Here is a 22,941-nt window from a genome sequence, read left to right as displayed (position 1 = left end):
ATGTAACTACCTAAGAGGTACCTAAAGAGCGGGAATGAGTTTCGAAGGCTTTGTGAAGTGACCTATTTTGGTGCTGACCTACGGCATGGAGGAACGAATCACATATCGATCCCTCGCGTTAGAAACAGAAGCGCTGCGGCTGGCTCGGAAACGGCACAGCCCTCATTGAGCTATCGTGATTGGGTGGATGACTTTGGAGAACAATTTTGGTGCCGTCTCGTCTGTCTAGTTAGTCGGAGATTGAATCAGGAAGTCTGTGTTTCCCATAGTGAGTACAAAGAAATAAAAGGATCTGTTAGGTTAGACAAGTGTTTCTCTATGTAGGTATGTATGTAGAACGTGTCGGTTTGGGAGGATACGAAAATCTGAAGAAGATACATCTGCCAGAGCAGATTGTGGGGGATCAGCAAAAGCTTGGTTTTGCCTTATCTAAGCTGATCTGATTTTAGCAGAGACCAGGGCTTTTCTTCTCTGCATGTCAGATTTTTGTTAATGCCCATGACCGTGTCGAGGCGGGCCTATGGGAAGCCACCAGCTCGGGATAATTCGTTTATTGCAATGCCGATCTGTACTACCCCTGCACCGCTGTCAATTTGGCATATGGGCAATACCCGATACCCTTTAAACCCCTTTTGCTTAATATCGTCTACCGCCGATAGTCCACTACACAGAGTGAAGTGCCTCAAGCGAGTCGGACTAGAACACGTTGGGCAATTTAAGGCTGTACCCCCTTGTCCATGCAGGAGAGCTAGCATGGTGGCTGAGCCGAAGCTCCGCAAGGGGCTTGGAGAGGTGCTGCAGCTGTTGGTCCCGCGTATTTTGCTGGGTTCGCGTTTTGCATTGCAGGATACCTTCTAAATCGGTACTGATTAGGCTATCATTCGCGACGAACCCAGATATTTTGTGCGATGATCGCTAATGCTTTGCTCTTGTCAATGGTAAAATGTCTGCCGAACAACGTTACGTTGTATACTGTTTACCTACCCTAGGTGTATTTTCGGGAGTTTTTTAATACAGTTCGAGTGTCATCTTGGAGTACATGTTGAACTTACTATCAGATATCAATCAATAGGGGGAATATTACATTTCAAGTCTTTGTTGCTTTATAAGCAAGTCAGACCTTCTCATGCGTCTGCTTCTACCCAGAATATTGAGTTAACAATAATTATACCAACTGCAGTTATAATATTCAAAGGTTAATGGTACCTAAGGTATGAAGTATAGGTATTCAATTACAACTGGTTCCTCTGTCCTGCTAGCTTCGCGATCTAGAATGAACAACTAGCTGCATAGTATTTTTTCATAGTTAACGAGTCTATCCGATATAAGAGACAGATATTACATCATCATAAGAGATAATTTTATTGGAGGGTCCCTTGTAGATTATTCAAACTGCCGTTATCTACCTTCATATGAGATTAAAAATACCATTGGTAAAACATGAATGCGGTTATCCGCGATGAGGTTGACAGTAGGAATGAAACCGGAACTTTCCGTGTTCAATACGTCTGTGGATAGCTCACCTCTCTTCTGATGGGTAATCTTTAAATTGACGAATACCATTTCTTAACCCGGAACGGCGAGGTTAATAATCTAGAATATTTTAGATAAGATAAAATATAGGACCTAGGTATAACGCAGTGAGCTTCCTTTTTGTATACACATAGGTTCAAGTCCATCGATTGTCAAATACTTAATCTTTATGATTCTTCCAAATAATCATCTCTATTGCCTGTCATTCTGCCTTTTGGCAACCATCAAGGAGGAATGTATACCTAGTTGATATACCCGTAAAGTACACCGATTTTATTAAAACCTAGGTATTCAATATAAAAGAAGTCATAAGTAACGAGCTCATAACTATTGTATCTGAAATATCGTGATTCATTGAGCTTTGCTCTTAGTTTGGTGATAACCTGGCATAAGAATAAAATTCCCAAAACGAATATGTAGGAGCATGAAGTGACCGAACTTACAAACTTAATGACTAACCATCCGAGCCTATATTTACATTTATAGACCTATCTTACATACTGAGTTACCTCATAAGGAAACTCAAATATGAGATTTCTCGAAGTAAAAGTGACTGAATTAAGGAACTAAGTGATTACCTAAGTCGACAGGGGATATCCACGTGATTTTTGGTAGCACTGACTGCCCTGTTTAAATAGGTGTATACGTCATTGCATACGAGGCGGATGCATTCCAGGCAGGTATCTATGATTGCTGCTTGCCTTACCCTTACATATAAGAGACAACATCTCTTCCGTCACCCAAAGTCTACGAATCCCGAACTTTAGAAGACACACTCCTAACTACTATCAACATCTATTTACGAAAACACTTAACACTAAACCCGCCAAAATGCCTCTCGTCGTCCCAGGAATCACCGACAACTCTCAGGACAAGACCACACAGTGGTCCAGCAAGCTAGTAGGAAAGACAGTATCCGAAAATGACCACAGCGAGACGGTATGTACCAATTTTCTCTCCTCGTATCTCCCCCATAGAGAATAATTTATACGCATGAAGATACCAGCTAACGCATACAAATTATAGAACTTCTGCAAGAAGGATCTCCCTCAGCAATGCCGTGTCATTCAACCTGGCATGATGGTGACTAAGGATTTCGTCCCGGACCGACTGAATGTCCATGTCAAGGACGACGGCACTGTAAGCCACGTTCAGCATGGTTAGACATTTTACCTATGCAATCCACGCCTTTGTATGACGGATATGAAGCTGTTGGGCTCAGCTGGTTGGGCTTGGAATGGAGGGGTTCGCCGGAAAGGAACATTATACGTAACCTATGCACTTAGTACCCTTTAATATCAGCAATAAGAATGACTAGCAATTACTCATCAGCAACAATATCTTTGACATGGTTTTATTTTTCCCTTTTAACTAGACGGATCTGCGACGTGCGGCATAATGAATGATGGTCATTTGCTGATATGTAGTGTTGATGGCGTTGATAGAAGGTACCTTTGTACCATGTGCCCCGCTAGACCGGGAGCTTCGAGGGGTCGAGTCTGCCCCGCGCTTTGCTGCTTTGGACTTCTGAATTATGATTGCGGGGCATTTCATCCAAATGCCCCTCCAAACTTTCACGAGCTTCTACTCTAAACATCATTTAATATCGGTTTAGACATCATCCAACAACTCCTAAAAATACGTAGTAGTCAATTGGCCCTCAATCCGTCAAGATGTTCAAGAGAGAGTAAGCATTCCTATCCTTTCGGCACATCCTAATCTTCTTTACCAGATTTTCGGTAACTATGGTTTAGCTAATTATCCCACTTTACCAACAAATAGAATAACCGCCGCGCCCAAATCCAAGCTAAAGTCGTCGGTCCAACGATCTCTGCGCCAGTCTTTACTGTCGACCTACCCGCTACTAAACCCCTACATCGATGAAATCCTACCGAAGAAGGGGTCGCTCGAGGCCATGAAGCTTCCCGATCGCTGCACACTGTACGTGTTAGACTCCCAGCCGCTCTTCTTCCAGCAGGACACAACAACGCTGCTACCGCACCTACGCCTCGTCCACCGCTTCCCAGACGCCTTCCCTAGTATACGCATAGACCGCGGAGCGATTCGCTTCGTATTGTCCGGAGCCACACTCATGGCACCCGGTCTGACAAGCACTGGCGGCAGATTACCCAGCGGCGTCAGCACCGAAGAGGGGAAGGAGGGTCTAGATGAAGACGAGAGGTGGACTAGGGAACTGGAGAAAGGAGAGCCCGTGGTAGTCCGAGCCGAGGGGAAGCTCGAGGCATGCGCCGTAGGATTCTTAGTCATGGGCACCAAGGAAGTTAAAGAGAAGGGTAAAGGGCCTGTTATCGAGGACGCGCACTACCTGGGCGACGGATTATGGAAGCTCACTACGGACTAGAGTGAGTCGCGGTGGAGCGTGGTCGATTTATTGGTTAAGCGAGTATCATTACATGAAGCACGTGCACTAGCCCGAGAGTGCCTCGACGAAGCTATCTCAGTTGTGAGAAGCGGTACTATCCGAGGGATTCATACTACTAGGGCCAATTATATTTACATATCATCTTGTGAAGGTTCCGAAGAGGCAAAGCTATCAGAATATGAAAGTGAATAAAAGGTATTTTTATTAATGGTATTTCGAAGGGGTGATTCTGGTGAGACGTGTACACAGAGTAGAGTATCGGATTGATAGGTACTAATTTGCAAGGATATGTGTAAAGTTTAACATGATTGTTTGGCTGGCCGGCCGGTCGATTTGAATACTCTTCTAGTGGGATTTCAAATACCTTCTTCTAAAAGGTACCTCCTATGTATTGAATTAAACTCTGTTTGGGAGGGTTGTTTGCATTCGTTATGTTTGCTACCGCCGAAGTGGGGCCGTGATACACATCGGACCGGCGCCCCGCTTAACCTTTGCCTCCGGCAAATTCACCGGAATGCTCCGAAAAGGGGTAGAATTCCAAAGAAGTTACAATAAAAGTTTGTTTTGATGTGTATCACAACTAAATGTGCTAGTGAGCTTCTTTGATCTCTGCTGAAGCCATTCACTTAGCATCTTAGACAAAAATTTCCATTAGAAACATGCTACAAAGATCACAATGCGCTATCTTGAAAATGTCTGACTCTGTGGGTTATATCTACCATTATTGATACGAGTCAATCAACTTAGCCCTATCAGAGTCAATACTCATGTCCAGTAATGATGTGATAGGGAATTTTTGGTTACATGGCTTAAGCCGGATCTTACATCTACGATACCAAGTCAAAAGGCGATGGCGAGTTAGACAGAGGAAGCCACAGTAGGAGAAACTCGCACACTGTTTCAATTTTAGCGGCTAAGAATATGAATTGATTAATCTTCGCAAGTAAGGACTATCTATAGCTAGCAAGTGCTATCAACATGCATGCCTGCAAGAGTCTGCAAGAGTCTGCTCGTTTGCCATGAAGTAAGTTCATCAACCGTGAAATCATCTGGCTCGTGTAATCATCTGGCTACAACATTACATATGTCGTCCAGCATTCGTAGTAATTGTAAGTTTTTTTTCTGCAAGTTGAAATAAGAATGCTGTGGTCTCTTCAAAGAATCGTTCAAGTGAAAAAGCAATGCGCAGTGGATATGTTGAAACATATCATGACTCGGAGTAAAGTTTCTCAAGAGTCGAACGGCGGTTGGTGTAAAGAACCTCGCTCATCAATCTAAGAAGATCGGCTCTTCGGGGTGGTAATCGAAGATGTGGGCATTGGCCTGTATCATGAGGGCCAAGGTGATCTCTCGGCGGAAACCGTAAGCTAGAAGATGCAGTCTAGTGATCAGGTACGGAGGATAAATTGCCCTCACAGCCCATGCTCCGAACGCTCCCATCGGAAGAGTACGAAATCTTCCGTGAATTGCTTGATAGTGAACGTAGCATCTTTGAATCTCTCCCAATACGTGGTCATGAGCGTTTGCGTTGAGTAGATGGTCCGGAAGGAGGATAGGGTCGTTGCGTAGGGCCATTGCGACTCGAGTACAATACGCTTTGAAATAGTTGACAACAGTACGTAGCACATAACGCTGTCCCGACCATCGCTGTACTAGCGCGATGGCCGCGATATAGTCCTCTCCAGTATACTGATGATCGTCCAGGTTGAAATCTTCAGTGCCGTAGACCGCCAAGAGGGCAATCTTCCAAACGTCGGCGCTCTCGAGGACGCGGACGATTGTATAGTGTAGGCGATCGCGGGGATCGACGAACATCCAGTACAAGTAGGGGAGAGCCCGAAGCATCTCGACATGCACGAGGATGGGAACTCCACGCGCGATCAAGACAACGATTTCACTAAGATATCTTGTTAGCGTTACCGTCATACACTAAGCTGATATAATGATGCAAAATACGTACACGTTGAATAACTCCAACTCCACAGCAGCGACACCTTCCACTAGGAGAAGGCTTGGGTCTGCAACGTCTCTGCAATAGACCGTTAGTTTTGTTTTTACAATGGTAGAAGATGGGAAATAAAAGGACGTTATATATTATACATACCTCTCATGCGGGTAGTTGTTGTGGAACAGGCCGTAGTTCAAGCGGATCAAATCATTCGCATTGGCGGAGTCGTAGAACATGGCCTGGAGAAAACTTCCCTCGTAACGGGGTTGCTCGAAAAGCTCGAGATCCTCACCAAATAGCTCAAAAGCTGGGTTTAACATGGGAGACGGGAGACGCGGAATCTCAAGAGGTCCTACGTCGATGTTCTCCGCAGGCGGAGCAGAGATAGGGGAGTGCTCAGACTCTAAGATACCCCAAAGGGTGGCGGGTCCTGGAGGGGAATCCATGGTGAATTAGACGGCTTGTATAGGAGATGACTTTGGAAGAAGAAATATTATAAAGAGGCAGACTTGCGTTGGAAATTACTGGCGTAAGAGATAGGCTGGGTGAGAAATAACTTGAGTACAGGTGGGAGGAGCCCAGGGCAGGATGAGTTGAAGGTGAAGAAGAGAAGAGAAGAGCATGCAAAGAAGAGGAGGAACTGTCTTCTTAAATCATAATCACTAGGCAGGATTGCAGCCACTCTCAAGGCAACGATTTGTTTTGGCGGGCTGTAATACGCAGCTCACTATTAGTTGCAGGCCCCCAAAAGGTTCTGCTGGTTTGCATATAAGTGGGTAAAGGGAGTAACTTCTCTGTATCATCCTACTAAGAGGGGGTTTGGAAGAAACTATTCGCAGGTTTGTACAGGGCGCGCCCCTACACAATTCTTAGACTAGACGCAGAACCCCGAGGATAAGCAGCTAGCATATGCTATGTACATACCTACTAAGGACTTAATACATGGTACTAGGCCATCTGTACTTACTACGAAGAGAATGTCACACCAACAGTTTAGGGATGCAAGTTAGGGGCTGTGGTATGCTATTGTATGATAGGCTCCCCTGCTAGACACCCCGAGATGGAGTTTCTAGTTCGTCTGAAGCACTTACTGGCAAATCATCTACCTAGGTTCACAGAGACTTGCAAAGTGTACGCATAATACTAAGCATCGTTTGCTAATAGTCATTCAGCGATTTGATTAGGGTCAATCCTGTAGACGCTTCTTAACTTGCCATGTGCTAAGTAGCAATCCGTTTCAATTCCATTGTAACATTGGATAGAATTTTAGCCTACTGATCTGAGTTTTGTTTGAATACAGCAGGTTAAATCCTTGGACTACAGAGTCACCCAGGAAAAAGTGCTGTGTCAGCAGTCTAGTCTTTGCTAGGTTCATGGTCTCTTATTTTTTTTAGCTTAGGTGCATTGCCATTTCTTGTTCACTTCCTCACATGACATGATTAGGGAGAAAGGACATATGAGGCAGGTCGATAATGGGCATCATAATTTTTCTTTTTCTTTTTCCTTTAAGTATTGTTCTAGTCAGGATTTTACTAATTAAGTTTTTACCGTAACACTCACTAGGTGTACACAGTGTCGTTTCTATGATCATATGATAGTATAGAAAGCCGGTCCTATAAGGGGGAGGTATGATCAATCAGCCGGCCGAGTATTGGCGGAGCTCCGATCCGGAGGAGGTCCGGATGCGGCATTCTCCACCAATCAGGAAGTTAAGCGGAGCCGGGGTTTCGGAATGCAAGTGTGACCTTAGAACAGCAAGCGGGGGGGAGATGTTTGCGACATTGGCAAGTGCTAGACAGTTAAGTGGATTCACATACATGTACCCATGTATTCACTTCATCTGAAATGTCGGAATCCCCTCAAATTAGACGAAAGGCTAGTTAAATGAAGAGAGTTTGCATATAATTGTTTTTAAGGGTATTCCATTTTGAAGCATGCTAGGTTCTAACCCTGAATGCAATAGCTAAAACGTGTTGAGTGGGTAAGTTGTTGATATTTTGAGATGATTATGTGTTTTGAAGTGCCTGCTGAACTCACTAATAGTTGAATCATGAAAAATTTATTTCATAGGTACCTACCTACGAATAAGTACGTTTATTCATACATATTTCCAGACGAGAGCGATCATCTTCAACTTGATCTATCATATGCGTCGGATAGTGATCACATTCGCCGACTTGTTGTTTGGTACGACCAATCCTTGGCTAATAGCCCCAAGGAGTTTTCCGCAGGCTGCCTGATTAGTAAGAGCATATCTGACGTATTAAATGACTCTGTGGCACAAATTTCTAATGATTCTGACTCTTTAATTGAGGGGGTCCCTTGGCCTATATACCGAGTCTTCCGCCGCAGTTTTTCTTTCCCAACTACTACACTACTACTTCACCTCTTAGTCTGTTTTGAAAACTGTTATCACAATGGCGGCTCATCGTGTTCTCTTACTTGGTGGCAACGGCAAGGTAGCTCGGTTGCTAACACCGATGCTCCTTCAACGATCATGGGAGGTTGCGAGTATCATTAGAAGTCCAGACCAGGTTGCGGAGTTACAGCAGATTGGAGCGCAGACGAATCATAAGGGCAAGCTAGATGTTCTTGTCCGCAGCATCGAAGACGTCAAGAGCGAAGCACAAGCCAAGACTTTGATAGATGAAGTAAAACCTGACTATGTCGTCTGGAGTGCTGGTGCTGCAGGGAAAGGAGCACCGGAGAGGGTATGAGCATCGGCGTTAAGTCCGAATTTTCACTTAAGTCCGACATATGCTAACATCCTCTTGTCAGACTGAGGCAATTGACCGCGATGCTGCATGTCATTTCATTCGCGCATCCGTGGCAACCCCGTCGATCACTAAATTCATATTGATATCCTTCAACAGTTGTCGCTATGAAAAGATGTCCTGGGTGACGGAGGAGCATTGGCAGGAGTATCTCAAGACAACTCGCAATCCATTGAATAGATACTACGAGGCCAAGATCGTAGCGGATAAGGTGCTGTGGGAAGAAGGAAAGAAAAGAAAGGATTTCGCAGCGGTTTCCCTCCGCCCAGGCATATTGACAATGGAGCCCGTTGGCGGCGTTGCCTTAGGGAAATATCCGCGAGTAGCAGGAACAACGAGTCGTCCATCCCTTGCGTATGTTACGGCTTTGTTACTCGATTCTCCCAACCTCAAGACTTCCTGGTTGGATATACTAGATGGCGACGAGGATCCAGATGCAGCCGTAAAGAGATGTATTGAGCAAGGGGAAGATTGTGCTGAAGGGGAACCCTTCTATAAACCTTGAGTTAAACATGGCGTACTATCTTAGGTACTTAAGGCAAATTTTGGGGCAAAAGGGGAATTCTAGCCTTCAGTGTATTTCACTCGTTCGGTATAGGCTAAGTAACGCAAAAATATGAAACTTTGGCCTTTTGGCTTGTCAAAGTCACCAATTATCGCTTTTGAGTTGATGCTAGATTTCCTAGGGCTATTTGCACTCTTGTAAAGTCTACCCTTAATAGAATACTTAGTGTTAAGTATTTAGAGATAGATTAAGACTTTTGGTAGGTGAATGACTAGCCCTTCTACCTCCTTCCCAACGGGGTCCTTCGAGCCACATGGTCTTGCTTTGCATACATAGAGTCACTCTCTATATACATAAGTGCCAATTAACCTTGCTAAAATGCAGCGCTTTCATGCTAATTCTATAAAACATATAGCTTTAGGTAAAGCTTTGGAACTATCAAGTCTATAATAAGGAGAAATCGGCTGAATTATTTCCCCCTTTTGTTAAACCATTAATTATTCGGCCGCATGTGTAAACGTCCATCGAAGATTGCCATCAAAATGACTTTTTAAACATGAAAGATTGCAACACGTAACGTAGACCACAAGTCGTAGCTAAAATATATTCCTGAAATCTAAATTAGGACTGTACGCACTTCTTCAGAGTATTAACATGTAACTATAGTAGGTTTATTGTCTTTGGTTACTTCTTTGAATTAATTTGTAGCGCAGCTTACAATTCAACTAGTCCCTGAAACTAACAATTTTAACCTCTGTCAATTCCCAGTCTGTGTGATTGCCTTCAATAGTTAAAATCATGCCTCATGTAGTCTAATGTTTCGTACTATGTAATCCCCTTCCAAGCCCGAATATCTCATTCCCGACATGCGGATTACTCGGGCTTTAGAACTGCACGGAAATGCACTTTGCCCTGCTCCAATTTTTCCATGGCATCCTTAATGCCAGCTTCCGTCATCGGGAAAATTTGAACAACAGGCTTAATCTTGTGTAGAGCAGCAAACTCAAGCATACGCTGGTGAATATATCTCGGAGCAACTATGGATCCTTGGATAGTAATGGCACCAAATAAAAGGGGTAAATAGGGGATCTCGAAATTGCCCTCGTCGACTGAAAGGGGATGAATCCATGCCCCAGGAGCTAGGATAGGGATAATCTGTTCCCAGTTAGGCTGGGCAGAAGTGCACACAAGCAGGCGGTTCAGCTGCCGTAACGGTTTAAGCTCCTTCTTGCCTTTGGTGGCAATAAATTCGTGCGCTCCTAGTCGCATAGCCTGGTCCTTCTTCGAATCAGTGCCGGATAGAACGACAACGCGGCATCCCATCTTGGCAGCAAATTGAATAGCCAGATGTCCAAGGCCACCAACTCCCATTACACCGACAGTTTCTACCTGTGTGGTATTGTAGGCGTGAAGAGCGTTGAAAACGGTGGCTCCACCACATTGCAAAGGTGCAGCATCCTCATCTGTCATCTCATCGGGGATTTTGAACAGGAAAGCTTCTCTCCAGATGGCATGCGATGCGAAGCTGCCTTGGTCCCGGTCTGCGAATCCGTACGTGGCACGTTCAGGGCAGTATGTCTCGCTACCGCTCAGGCATAGCTGGCAGTGACCGCAAGAATCATGCTCGTAACCCCAGCCAACTCTGTCGCCTTTCTTTAAGAATTTGCATGCTGGTCCTGTTGACTCGACGACACCAACTCCTTCGTGTCCTAGGACCATATCATCAGTTTTCTAGATGCTATGTTAGTAAAAGTCTTATGTCACTACGCTTAGACCACGTAAGAAGTATTACATACATAATGGAGATCTATATTTCATAAGTCAGTTAACTATCAGTTTCTTCGAGTTTTATGGACCTAACGCAAGACTTACCAGTTCCACATAGTCCAGAAGCCGTAACTTTAACTAAGACGTAATCTTCCGTTAATTTTTCTGGCTTAGTCGTAGTGGCCTTCTTGGGCGCACCAGACTTGTCGCCTTTGAAAACTGTGAAGGTAATGCCAGACATTTTTCTGTTAACTTCTGGCTAAGTATAGGTATAAATGGGCCTAGAAGTATTAGAAGGATAATAGAAGTCGTATGATTCCAGACAAGTAGCTCAACTATCTTATATATCCATGCAAGATAAAAGTTTTTCACATATCCATAACGACCGAGGCTGCTAACCTTGCAAATAATATCTTCATAAATGACGTTGAGACGCAGGTGCGGCATCGCCCGCATTTAGTGTAGAGACTAGAACTAGTTGTTTGACCTTATTCGGAAATTCGGAAATTCTTCCACGGCGGTAAGAGATTGTGGGCTTCAGGAGGCAAAGGCCCACAATCTAAAGTTACCTAGCTTAATTCAAATTGTTAAGACTCGTTATCAGAGTCTTCTTGTCATGATGATGGGATTCTACGCTACTAATATAAACCAGCTTGTGAAAGTTTACCTTTATGAGAGACCTAAGGGACTAGTGTTTGGAAACACAACTTCTAGTCTACCTACATCTTATTCGGGAAGATTATTGAAGCAAAGATGACGAATTCGGTGAATTTCTCTCATATGTTTTTATTATGTTTTGGCCTCGGGGTTGGTCCGGATATCCACTCAATCTACGGCATTTGCCTAGGTATTGATCCACTATGTGCACGAACTCCTTGCCTCCCTAGCAATTAAATATCTCATTGAATTCATGAATGGTTGCGTAGAAAAGAATATAGTGGGCCAATTTATTAACAACTCTTTTTTCTAGGGGATGCATTATAGAGATGTGGGGATAGGGGTTCGAGTTTCAACGTAACAACGTAACTATGGTGAAACAATAACATAAGAAGATTCACATTTAGCATATATAATACCACTTTTATATTTCATGCAGACCGCGCACAGGTTTACCTAATGTCCTTAGGTACCTGCTTGCAAATATTTAATTATTTTACCAAAATATTAAATGTAAACAAGCTGTCACGAGGTGGAACGAAACAGCATGGAAACAACTTCGTTGTTCCGCAAGGAACTCTAAACTAACTATGAGGGTCTTTCGTCTATACATGTTGAACAGGTCCTTTGTTCTAGATGTCTCATCTAGAATCCTGACACAAGCGCTTCTATAAACATCGGACATGGTCACGATATCGTCATATCTTAACTATAAGCTTACATAATACGTTGCTGCTTTTACTTAGCCTCGAAGTAACCTTTGATCTAGCTCATCCGCGTCTCATCGCTTTGGGATCGCAGAAGCCGCCTCTTCATTTCCATCCGTACCAGGAAGAGTACGTGCAGGTATTGGCGGGCCGCTTGGCCGCAGAGGTAAACGGACGTGAAGTCATATTAATTCCAAGTGATGGCGAGTTTTGTCTGCGACCATGGCCCATGGGTTGACCATCGACTATATCCACCTTCATTGCCCCCTCAAGATGACACCGCTTCGAGGCTAGATAGCACAACGAAGTTTTTACTTTCAGGCCAACAGACATTAAAGGCCTTTAAGCTTGATAACGTCTTCTTTCAGAGTTGGTATGCGTATCAGGACGAGATTGTGATTGGTGGCAAGAAGCCTAACCCGATTCAAGTCATATCGGTGAGCTATTAGGCTTTATTCCCTCCCCTATCTGACCTTGGTATATCTTGTGTATATAGCTAATATAGGCAGACATTCGACGCAGGAGGCTCATATCTATCGTTGCCGTGGTGGGTTCCTTTTAGGCATATAATTTCCCAAGCCTCTAGTATTTTGATTGGGAGGTGGCTTGGCGGTTTATTAGGGTACCAGCCATTCTATCGCAAATGGTTGACCGAAGAAAATTGGCAATTGGCCTGTGAGAAGATGGAGTCTTCGTTTTTCCAGAGACGGTTTGCAGATCGTAGACACTCGAGTTGAACAATTAGTTTCTTATGCGACGATTTGTCTACGTACCTTTACAACTTACCTAGTTACAGCTATATATTCAAACGACAATAGAAATGACATGAATCAATCTTAAGGTATTACTAAACTTCACGGCATTCTAGGTACACAGTGACTCAAGTCTTCCACTACGAATCAACCACTTCAAGGGTGAGATATTGTTACAGTATTAAGAGTCAAGGGCCAAAGAAGTGTTCTCCTTATTGATCCTAGCCCAAGTTAAACTCTTCGCCCATAGCGCTTCCTGTTTCTGCTCCTCTTTACTCTCCGGCGAACTCTCGTCCTTCTTTAGAAGAGTATAATAACCCGCCTGGCCCGCATATTTCGAGTTAACAGCTAGCTCGATGACGTCTGCTCCAGCTGGGGCAGAGAGGCGCGCCGTATGGTCCTTTAGTCGAATCAGGGGTAGAAGAGGTCGAAGAACGAACTTCTGCATGTAAGTGAAGGGTTTCGGGGTGTTGACTCGAAGCGCGCGCGAGTCGATTAGGTTCCCCGGATTAATTGCTACTACTGTAATCTTATTTAAACTCGGGTCCTGTTAAACACCAGTTAGGTCATTCGTACGTAACTTTTGGCATATTAAACCAAAAGCATTCTCAGACAGTTACTGACCCTCTTCAAATGCCTATCCAGTGCATACGACCATGTCACAATTGCCAACTTTGTATTTGCATACTTCTGGAATCCTAGACCTGTCTTGTCGGCCCCAGCATCGGCCATCACGAGCTGTTCGAGGTCCTCGGGGATTGTTGGTGGATATTTCTCCACTGCATTGATAACGTTAGCCGCGGCCTGGTGACTTGGCATAAACTAAGTGGCAGCTAAGATCTCGGTTCCCGAACGTGGGGAGTTCGATTGACGTGCCGAAAGACAAGCTAGGATTATGATGATACAAAGGAAGATACTAACAAGAGTTCTTGCCGGGCCAATGCGCATCGCTCGAAAAAAGCACAACTCTTCCACCTTCCGGTCCAAAGCTCCCTAGAAGACGTAGTACTAGAGCTACATGGGCAATATGGCCAATCTGGAAGGTTTTCTCGTATCCATCTTTTGTGAGCTCGGGGTCGCGGACGAGATTCCAATAATAAGCATTGGCGATGATGGCGCTAAGTGGAGGATACGAGTTGTCAGCTACCTCTTTCTCAATTTTGCTGGCGAAATCATGAACGGCGGAGAGGTCAGCAAGGTCAAGCTGGTGGATAGATGTCTTCGCATTTGGGTATTTCGATATTATCTCACGCAGTCTCTTGCTGTTGGCGTCATCAATATCTCGTACGGTTAAGATAGCAGCGTATTCTGGGTGATGACGAAGGAGATAGTCGACAGCGTGTATTGCAAGGGACCCATTGGCCCCTGTGATAAGAACAGATCCTATCATGTTGAACGCGCTGTCTTAGCTAGAGAGGCGAGACAGCTACAACCTACAAATGACCTAGTGAATGAATTCGGGGGATATTCGGAAGCCTATCTCGGGCTAGAAGGACCCGAGGGGATTTTGACCTTGAGAAATATCAGCACGTTATTACAAACCAATGAAAAAGGGGTGAAGGTTTATTGGTTGTTGATCTTGGCAGTCCAACAATAACGGTGATATTAAACTGAGATCTCGAGTCACCGAACAAAAACGGTTTGCGTACCGTAAACGAGTACCACCTAAGATATATGTCCCACAAAAGACTGGCCATTCACATCGAGCCAAGTGATGTCCCGCATACCTTTTCAGGAAACTAAAAGATTACCATGTACCTAAGTATCTTCAGGATCTATAGTCTCATTATAGGTTGTTTACCGAGAGCGTTGCATATACATAGGTAGCATGATTAGCATGATGTTACGACGTTGTAGACTCCACTGGAGAAAGAACCCGTTTTTAAGCTCAGCACGTGTTGAAGAAATACCACTTAGATGCAGCTGTTGGTATCCAGATTTCCTAAAATTTGGGCATTTATTCCTAAGCGATATATGTATGCGACTCGACCACGATGTTTAAAGAGGAAATTCATCCTAGTCAACCAGTAACACTTCTATTGATCTTACCAAATCCGTGTAGTACTATTGCTACCGGAGTGTCTTCGGTCACCTAAGTTCCCTGTCAAGGTTCCATCGTAACTTGAACTTGTAGTCCCCTTATTTACAATCTTAGTAGGTATTCCGAAAGTAACCCAATTGTCATTGACCCCCCGGCAAGCCAGAATCCATATCTGAACCACAACCAGCAACTTAACGAATCCCCGAGATCCACATTCAAGATCATTGTTCCCAGGGACGCAAAGCAGCCCCCAACCGCTAGGATATAATACCAGGGTCCCATCTGGGCTAGGTAACCACTTGCAGAAAGCAGACCCAGCATGCCGCTCAAAAGGACCCAGAGTAAGTGCTTTGTCTTATTCCCGCATAAGACTGCCATACTCTTTAGGTTGATTTTGGTGTCATCCTTAACATCCTGATGTGCGTATATCGTGTCGTAGATAACCGTCCAAAGGATGCATGCAAGGAACAGGAACGCAGTTGAATAATTCTCTAGAGGATCCGCGTCCATTGCTAAAGCACCCATGAAAACCCCCCACGAAAGACAGAATCCCAGCACAAACTGAGCGAAATAGGTATGACGTTTCGCGTAGGGGTAGTATATCGTAGCGACGATATTTGGTACTGCCCAATAGGCTGCGACCTTCTGCTTTGGAAAGCCGAGAAGGAATACTGCAGCGCTAACGGCTTGCGTCGCAGTGAAAATGAAGGCAGCTCGGGGTGAGATCGCACCTCGAGCAATAGGACGATTGCGAGTGCGAGCAACTAACTTGTCGACAGAGGTATCGATCAAATCATTCCAACTATGTGCGCCATTGGAACAGAACAAACTGCCCCCAAGCAGTAGGACAGCGGCAGTCCATAGGGCTGCGGGACTTGAGCCCTGCTGCAGGATGGCCGAGTGGAGAATACCAAGGAAATGCGGAATATAGATGAGGATAAGCCCAACGGGGGGGCTAAGCCGAGCCAATTGTATGTATGGAATCACCGATGGCGGCAGGCGACTAACCCATTTACCCGTATGACCACCTCCATATTGCTGGCCCAGCCTGTCGTTGCCGGCGCTTTCCTGTAAAGGTACTTTCTCGTGGAGCTCACTAGTTGCCATGGCGGAAAGCTGGCGCTTCGGGCTTGGTTGGGCTTTTAGTAGTGTCGATTTGAAGAGGAGTCTCGAAACCATGCTCATATTTCAACATCGTTCGCTTCTGGGTAGGTAGTTATACTTACCTACTTAAATATTCAACTACCACTCTCGATGCCGAGGTTTGAGCAAGCTAGTAGTCGTACCTAGTCCAATCTTGTAAGTCCATGCCTGCCCCTAAAAATCAAGGTACCGAGACACAACAGTTTTGGTTACATGGCCCGTCTATAGTCCCAATCTATTCTTATTTTGATCTTGACCGTTTCTATATGTGCATAGTGGCGTGGATAGCTCCTAAGTGGTCCCACTGATGGATGTGTATCTCGCTCAATGATTCCAATATTCGACCAAGGCGCAGTCATAGCACTCTGCAACAACAGCCACGAACTACTACAAGAGTAGGTCGCTAATCTAGGACATCGAATGCGAAGCGGTTAGAGAATCGTCATATATGGTCTTGCCAGACATTTTTTCCAGCAGGACAGCTTTTCATTAGTGAAGGTTGATGCCATCTTGTTCACTATTGACAGTTGTCATACTCTCACGTTATGCTGAAGCAGCTATTCCTTCTAGCCGCTTTCGGCTTACTTTATTCACACTGCCTAGGGGCGGTTCTTACTTCTGATTCAAGTCTTTCACTGTGTAAACAACTCGATGGTACATTCGGAAGCGCTATCGTATTTCCTAATGATACGGAATATTCTACTTTAAGAACAGAGAATTGGTAAGCTTATTAACAGAACATCTGTCTAGTTACGGAAGCTAACAATGGAAGGTCTCAAACTGCGTGGAAAACGCCGACCTGTATTTTCCAGCCAGAGTCTGTAGACGACTTGCAAAATGTCATCCCCAAGTTGGTAGCTGCCAATGTCAGCTTTGCTGTGCGCTCAGGAGGCCACTCCCCGTCACCTGGGGCAGCAAATATCGACCAAGGAGTTTTGATTGACCTTTCGAAATTCAATGGCGTAGATTACGATGCTGAGAATAATGTGGCGAACATTGGTGCTGGTCAAAAATGGGAGAATGTTTACAAGCAACTTGATCAATTCAATGTCACTGTTGTTGGTGGAAGAGTGCTCGACGTAGGTGTAGGAGGGCTAATTCTTGGAGGTAAGTCTTCCAGTTTTCAATTTAGAACAACGACTGACATCTGAACTGCAAGGCGGCCTCTCCTATTTGTCTGATCTTCACGGTCTAGCTTGTGATAACGTGGTAGAATTCGAGGTATAATCCCATATTTACCAAGTTTATGATATACAATAATATTAACTGCCTACTAGGTAGTTCTGGCTAATGGGTCATTTGTCCATGCCAATGCAAACACTAATAAAGATCTGTTTTGGGCTTTGAAAGGAGGAGCTACCAATTTTGGTGCGTTTGTTTCCTATTGCTCAAGACTTACTAAGCTAAGATATATAACAGGTATCGTAACTACGTTCAAGCTCTCCACGTATCCTGTCCAGCGAGTCTGGGGTGGAATAAGAGGATACACGCTAGCAGACGTTCCGGAGTTACTTACGGCCGCCTTCAAGTATCAAACAGCGCCAAATAAGGACCCTTACGCAAATTTGATGCTTCAAGGGTTTCCTATTAACGAGTCATTTGGGGTTATACTGAGTTTGATCTACCTGAAGCCAGAGCCGAATCCTATAGCGTTTGAGCCGTTCTACCACATCAACACTACATTCGACACTACAGCGATCAGTTCCTTCACGGAATTCCTTAGTGGACAAGCACAAGCACAGCTCCCACCGAGGTACGTATTTGGCAATTCCTTCAACACCGTTTGACGATATATAAGTCCACTCGTCACCGAAGTTACTATGCCAAGCCTTGCCCCTTTTCGTATATTAGCATACTACACTCTTACCCCATTAGTTGATTGAGGCAGATTCTAATGCAGGTACAGGATTGATTGGTTTACTACTACTATAACGCCGAGCAAGGAGTTGTATGATAAGATTGGCTCTATTGTAACTACGTCAAAGGCGCTAGACAAGATCCGCTCGGCTACTGCGGGATCTACCTCCTTCTCTATACAGCCAATATCCAGCAGTGTCGTCGAGGCTGGCAATGCAAAGGGTGGTAACGCGTTAGGCTTAACGGCCGTCAACCAAACTTGGTTCAAAGTTGATTCTGGTTGGCTGTGGCCGGATGATGATGAGGTAGTACATAGCGGCTCAACGCAGCTAATCGGCGAAGTTCAAGCTGCCGCAAAGGAAAGCGGTAACTCTTTACGGTACATTTTCATGAACGATGCAAGCTGGGACCAAGAAGTCATCGACCATTACGGCACAAATAACGTTCGGAAGTTCCGGCGGATACAACGTGAGTACGATCCAGACTTGGTGTTCCAGAGGTTGGTCCCAGGGGGTTATAAAATCCCATGATGTAATGGGAAAAGGAGCGATAGGAACGGTTTCCGTGTACAAGACATACATAAATGGGTATAGTATTAGTTATTTGTAAACCAATGTTCATACTGTTCGTTATACTTTGTTGAGATCCTAAAATGCAGCATGCTTCTGAGAGCACCTTGCTCGGTATGCTGCTTAAGTGCTTACCTCTCAGACCCACAGGAGCGAACTAAAAAGGCCACAATACTTATCAAATTCGTGTATATTCCAAGATCTAGCCGTTGTTTATTGAGATCTCATCCTTGAAAGCGCCAGGTTTATTAGTGAATTACGAGTGACTAACAAGCCTCTACAGCTCGAAGGAGTTAAAAGGATCCTAGACCTACCTTAAACGGAAAATTTAGAATCCTAATTGTCCATGAACATCCGTGGATGTCCGTTATATCCGGAAACTAGTCGTTGGAGAGACTTACAGTACCTTTTAGTAAGTCTTACGTCAATGAGCTAGTAGGACTTCAAGTTTCTAGATGCTGCTGACACATGGTATCCGCTTGAACGGTTTACTGTCAAATCACAGACTCGACTCCAAAGCTACCGCAACGTAGCAGTGCATTCAACTCTAAGACCGTTTAAGCTTACATGCGTTAGCCGTTGTGATACGACCTTGAATTTAAAGTATATTAGGCTGTGCAACCCACCATGTTGGAATCATGTAACCCATAGTATCTCCTGAAAGGCTGATATGTGAAAGGCGGTGACACTAACAAGATTCTCACAAATGACATATGATATTTGCGGAGCTGTACATAGTTGTATTAGATTCGCGACATGCAATTCATTTTTAGGTCGTTAAGCGAGTGTAAATATCCGCTTATCATGGGTGTTCGTTTCTCGCTTCCAACCTTCTTTCTCGAAAGAGTATTACCTAAAGATTGTGCGACCCCAGGTGCAGCAAAAGTGACACTCACGAAGTATGCAGGAGTTACTATCATATTTGTTGGGTAACTTTAAATTATGAAATCCTTTCAAACGTGTCTATTTGGAATCTAGATCCATGTTACCAAGTAGAGACGACATGAAATAGGTTAATGGAAATTGCAACCACTTGGAAATCATATGATCGCCTAAATATGTCGCCAAAAGAGGGAATAGTCATAATGTAACTAAGGTAATAAGGTGGTTGTTGCTCTATATGCTGTGTTTAAACCCAAAGTACTTAATGATGTGTAGTTGAAAGCAATTATCGTATTGATATATGATTATCTATAACTGCCATATATAAGGCATCTCCTGATACAACTTAACTAATAGATTAGAAATTATGGTTTACAATTTAGAAAGTAGGAACCCGTCGTTCTGTTGCTTCTGGAATAATTGCGAAGCATCATACTTCTGGGAGATTTGCTTCAGCTTGTTGACGTTTTCGGTACCGTAAGACGCGAGCGGGTTCTGATCTCGAGAAGCGTCGTTCATGAAGGTGAATGGTAGTGATAAACCTCGCTCGTCTCCTAGTTCCTTCCATTTTTCGCTTGTCTGGATCGAGACCGACCTTACCAGATCGTCGTCCTTCTCATCATCCCAATCAACAATCGTCGTCCACCCTAGTGATTATTAGTTAGGTAAGTTATCTACAACATTATGCTTGAGAAGAGGTTAGACATACATCCGTGGTTATCCTTGAGGATATTCATTGGATTTCCCCCTTTCTGTTCTCCCTGTATGGCAACATTCTTGGGAACAGGCTGGATAGTGAAACTCTGGTTTGCTCCTGTGGCGTTGCGAACTGCAAGGGCTTTCTCCCGCCAAAAGGCGTACACGTCCTTGTAAAGTTGGGCGTCGATGCGGGTGCTGGCGGCTCGGTAATCATGGCTGTTTACAATTTCATCAGCCCCTATTCAAAATAGTTTTTAGCAGTATGGGTACGTACCGGTCTGACCCAGTTCCAGTACTGGCCATTATCGCCGTCAAAGCGGAAATTGAACCGTTGGTTGGTGGCACAGCGACCAGAAGTGGTTCTATGTCTCTGAAGGGTGCAAACGCGCTTGGCTGATCCTCTGTCGGTTCCGAATATACGAGACCAATGCTGATGGAGTCGAGAGAAATACCAAGACCTACGGTGGCCTTGAGATCGGTTGCGCCTTCATTCTGCTGCCACTTGGCGTAAGCCTCCAAAAGAGCGTCAGCTTGGTCGACCGAGTATATCGACGCCTGATACCAGATCCCTCTTACGGGTACGGTATATAGGTCAAATCGAGTTACGATTCCGAAGTTAGGCCCACCACCCTTCAAAGCCCAAAAGAGATCCGGGTTGACAGTAGAACTAGCATTTGTGATCGTGCCATCCGATAGGACAATCTAGAGTACAATTTAGCACGTGAAGTCTAAGCCGAGACCTAGGACTTGATTGCCACCTGCCCGGCACACTCATCAAGGAGTACCACATACCTCAAAGTTCTTCACGTTATCGGCGGCAGTACCAAACTGTCCTGTAAAATGAAAGTAACCCCCTAATAGTGTTAGAAATACCTAGGAACAACAGGGGTTTGTAACATACCACCTAGGATAACTCCTGCTACACCGACACTGGGAACTCGCCCACCTATAACGGTAGCCCCTTGTGCATCTAGAGTCGAGATCACCTCACCCCATCGAGCCCCGGGACCAATACTCGCCACTTTCTTGTCGCAACTTAGGTTGATTTGATTCAGGTTTTGCAAGTCCACAAGAATTCCTCCTTGCCCCACGCTTGACCATCCAGGGTTGGGAGAATGACCACCGCTGCGAACGGCAAATTTGACGCCGTAATAGCTAATCGTTTTGATGACCTTGGATACATCTTCTGGTGTTTTCGGTTGGACTATGCAGTAGGGTTCGGTCACGCAGGCTTTTGACCTTGACACATATGAGACTAGAATGATGAATAGGCTATGCAGAACTTACCAGTTTTCGCCCACCACTGTTTGGTTTAAGGGAGATGTATCAACTATAGAAGCTCCAAGACTAAGTTGTGCCGCTGTGCAAGCTGCCTCAACAGAGTTTGCATCAGTTGTTTCTATACCGTACTTCTCCTTTAGAGTTCCAGCCTGTGCTTCCGACAGGCCTATGCTGTTGTAAAAAGCTTCGAACTTTTCGCTCATATTGTCCCGAAATTCAAGGTAAGCACTTGTTTGTGAGGTAGAATCGGCGAGTACTATGTCAGAACCGACAATGCTCAGCAGTGATAATGCACTGATAATACTGGAGAGCACCGCCATAGCCCCTAGAGCTAGAAAGAGAACGCCTTTCTTGGCCCTCTTGAAATGCAACGTTATGTAATTGTCCTATCCTAACGACTGGTCATTAGAAGCTCTCCCAGTTGTGCTGTACCGATGTTGCTGTTGTGTTACACTTACCTGGATTAAACCAATAGGGTTGCAACCTCTAGCCCGTTGGTCGTTGAGATGCTACCGAAAGCTGCAGGACTAAGAGGTGGCTGGGCTATGTAATCGTATTGGAGCACCAATGCATCGAATATTCTTTAGAACAATGATAGAACAACGGTTAATTAAGTAAATATCTACTCAAGGAGTGCCTTCGTACAGAGTTTAATACTTCGGAGTTAAACCATCTATTAAACTCATTTCAAGCTCGCAATCCGATCCTACCAGCTAGTTAATTTTACCTATACGATTTTCAGCAATTATAGGGCCGCAAGCAGCTAGCTTCAGCTTCAGCTTCCGCTTCAGCTTTGAAAGATAATACCATAACCTCAAACAGCCCCTCGGAGAATACCCCTTTCTTGAGTTACGAAAGAACATTGCAGCTCGAATCCTTCTATGGACATTCTAGACCGGTCTTACACATCCTCTATCTTTCAATGATGCCAGCGTCTCACCTGACCTAGTTAGGACTGTCCGAAGGCTACAAATACCACCACCCTTTTCGCCTGCAGGTGTTTATTTCCTGCTGTAACTCTCCGGGGCGGGGAGCTAGGCCACGCGTTTTGCTACCTATCTATGTATTTAGGTCGTGTGGGTGATGAGTCGGATTATGGTCACCCTTACATGCAGCCTACCATTCTACCCCTTCGGATGGCACGGACTAAATACCTCATTATGTTATTAGGTACTTTGTAATGATCACGGTGATTATTAGAGCACTGTGCCGTAGGCAAGGGACTTCTAGTCGTTATGGATAAGTACTAGCCTCCGTCCTAACTCCCCAGTCAATATGCACGTAAGTTGGAGGATCTACCCATCTTGTAGATATACCCAATCTCAATGTAACATTATAGCATCACTACCAAGTTCGCACTGTACCCTCCAAGTTGATTGGTGCGCTATTCGATATATTCCTAGATATTACATTAATATGTCCTTTTGTCCTTGGCTATTAGCA

General features: G+C 44.6%; 10 protein-coding genes across 10 annotated transcripts; 5 read left to right on the top strand and 5 right to left on the bottom strand.

Moving 5' to 3' along the window:
- Window positions 1-2,153: 2,153 nt before the first annotated feature.
- Window positions 2,154-2,867, top strand: F4817DRAFT_324738 (uncharacterized protein). Its single transcript, XM_049301673.1, has 2 exons — window positions 2,154-2,472; window positions 2,560-2,867. The coding sequence occupies exons 1-2, from the start codon at window positions 2,365-2,367 to the stop codon at window positions 2,695-2,697; spliced, it is 246 nt and encodes an 81-aa protein (XP_049163228.1). The 5' UTR covers window positions 2,154-2,364; the 3' UTR covers window positions 2,698-2,867.
- Window positions 2,868-3,017: 150 nt separating this feature from the next.
- Window positions 3,018-4,396, top strand: F4817DRAFT_324737 (translation machinery-associated protein). The gene is made up of 2 exons (XM_049301672.1): window positions 3,018-3,220; window positions 3,316-4,396. Exons 1-2 carry the CDS (start codon window positions 3,207-3,209, stop codon window positions 3,893-3,895), a joined length of 594 nt encoding a protein of 197 aa, XP_049163227.1. The 5' UTR covers window positions 3,018-3,206; the 3' UTR covers window positions 3,896-4,396.
- Window positions 4,397-5,185: 789 nt separating this feature from the next.
- Window positions 5,186-6,310, bottom strand: F4817DRAFT_365843 (uncharacterized protein; the record flags this gene model as incomplete). Its single annotated transcript, XM_049306920.1, has 3 exons — window positions 5,186-5,813; window positions 5,877-5,945; window positions 6,021-6,310. 3 exons carry the CDS (start codon window positions 6,308-6,310, stop codon window positions 5,186-5,188), a joined length of 987 nt encoding a protein of 328 aa, XP_049163226.1.
- Window positions 6,311-7,982: 1,672 nt separating this feature from the next.
- F4817DRAFT_324736 (NAD(P)-binding protein) lies at window positions 7,983-9,430 on the top strand. The gene is made up of 3 exons (XM_049301671.1): window positions 7,983-8,107; window positions 8,179-8,575; window positions 8,643-9,430. The coding sequence occupies exons 2-3, from the start codon at window positions 8,282-8,284 to the stop codon at window positions 9,141-9,143; spliced, it is 795 nt and encodes a 264-aa protein (XP_049163225.1). The 5' UTR covers window positions 7,983-8,107; window positions 8,179-8,281; the 3' UTR covers window positions 9,144-9,430.
- Window positions 9,431-10,016: 586 nt separating this feature from the next.
- On the bottom strand, window positions 10,017-11,151 carry F4817DRAFT_311751 (GroES-like protein; the record flags this gene model as incomplete). Its single annotated transcript, XM_049300037.1, has 3 exons — window positions 10,017-10,874; window positions 10,940-10,950; window positions 11,016-11,151. The coding sequence occupies 3 exons, from the start codon at window positions 11,149-11,151 to the stop codon at window positions 10,017-10,019; spliced, it is 1,005 nt and encodes a 334-aa protein (XP_049163224.1).
- A 1,006-nt stretch (window positions 11,152-12,157) lies between these two features.
- F4817DRAFT_356002 (uncharacterized protein) lies at window positions 12,158-13,011 on the top strand (the record flags this gene model as incomplete). Its single annotated transcript, XM_049305732.1, has 4 exons — window positions 12,158-12,189; window positions 12,314-12,507; window positions 12,569-12,711; window positions 12,784-13,011. 4 exons carry the CDS (start codon window positions 12,158-12,160, stop codon window positions 13,009-13,011), a joined length of 597 nt encoding a protein of 198 aa, XP_049163223.1.
- An 84-nt stretch (window positions 13,012-13,095) lies between these two features.
- On the bottom strand, window positions 13,096-14,636 carry F4817DRAFT_324734 (NAD(P)-binding protein). The gene is made up of 3 exons (XM_049301670.1): window positions 13,948-14,636; window positions 13,651-13,805; window positions 13,096-13,573 (listed from the first exon to the last, which is right to left on the bottom strand). Exons 1-3 carry the CDS (start codon window positions 14,414-14,416, stop codon window positions 13,208-13,210), a joined length of 990 nt encoding a protein of 329 aa, XP_049163222.1. The 5' UTR covers window positions 14,417-14,636; the 3' UTR covers window positions 13,096-13,207.
- Window positions 14,637-15,169: 533 nt separating this feature from the next.
- Window positions 15,170-16,174, bottom strand: F4817DRAFT_356000 (UbiA prenyltransferase; the record flags this gene model as incomplete). Its single annotated transcript, XM_049305731.1, has 1 exon — window positions 15,170-16,174. One exon carries the CDS (start codon window positions 16,172-16,174, stop codon window positions 15,170-15,172), a length of 1,005 nt encoding a protein of 334 aa, XP_049163221.1.
- A 390-nt stretch (window positions 16,175-16,564) lies between these two features.
- On the top strand, window positions 16,565-18,804 carry F4817DRAFT_132997 (FAD-binding domain-containing protein). The gene is made up of 6 exons (XM_049297767.1): window positions 16,565-16,931; window positions 16,983-17,317; window positions 17,370-17,431; window positions 17,488-17,578; window positions 17,630-17,963; window positions 18,117-18,804. The coding sequence occupies exons 1-6, from the start codon at window positions 16,756-16,758 to the stop codon at window positions 18,595-18,597; spliced, it is 1,479 nt and encodes a 492-aa protein (XP_049163220.1). The 5' UTR covers window positions 16,565-16,755; the 3' UTR covers window positions 18,598-18,804.
- A 985-nt stretch (window positions 18,805-19,789) lies between these two features.
- F4817DRAFT_324728 (FAD-binding domain-containing protein) lies at window positions 19,790-22,162 on the bottom strand. The gene is made up of 7 exons (XM_049301669.1): window positions 21,957-22,162; window positions 21,505-21,889; window positions 21,119-21,456; window positions 21,010-21,071; window positions 20,492-20,919; window positions 20,228-20,433; window positions 19,790-20,165 (listed from the first exon to the last, which is right to left on the bottom strand). The coding sequence occupies exons 2-7, from the start codon at window positions 21,816-21,818 to the stop codon at window positions 19,891-19,893; spliced, it is 1,623 nt and encodes a 540-aa protein (XP_049163219.1). The 5' UTR covers window positions 21,819-21,889; window positions 21,957-22,162; the 3' UTR covers window positions 19,790-19,890.
- Between the last annotated feature and the right edge of the window lie 779 nt (window positions 22,163-22,941).

The sequence above is a fragment of the Daldinia loculata genome, assembly GCF_022478755.1.
Source record: "Daldinia loculata strain CBS 113971 unplaced genomic scaffold F4817scaffold_3, whole genome shotgun sequence".
NCBI lineage: Eukaryota > Fungi > Ascomycota > Sordariomycetes > Xylariales > Hypoxylaceae > Daldinia > Daldinia loculata.
This window is presented reverse-complemented; position numbering and strand designations above follow the sequence as displayed.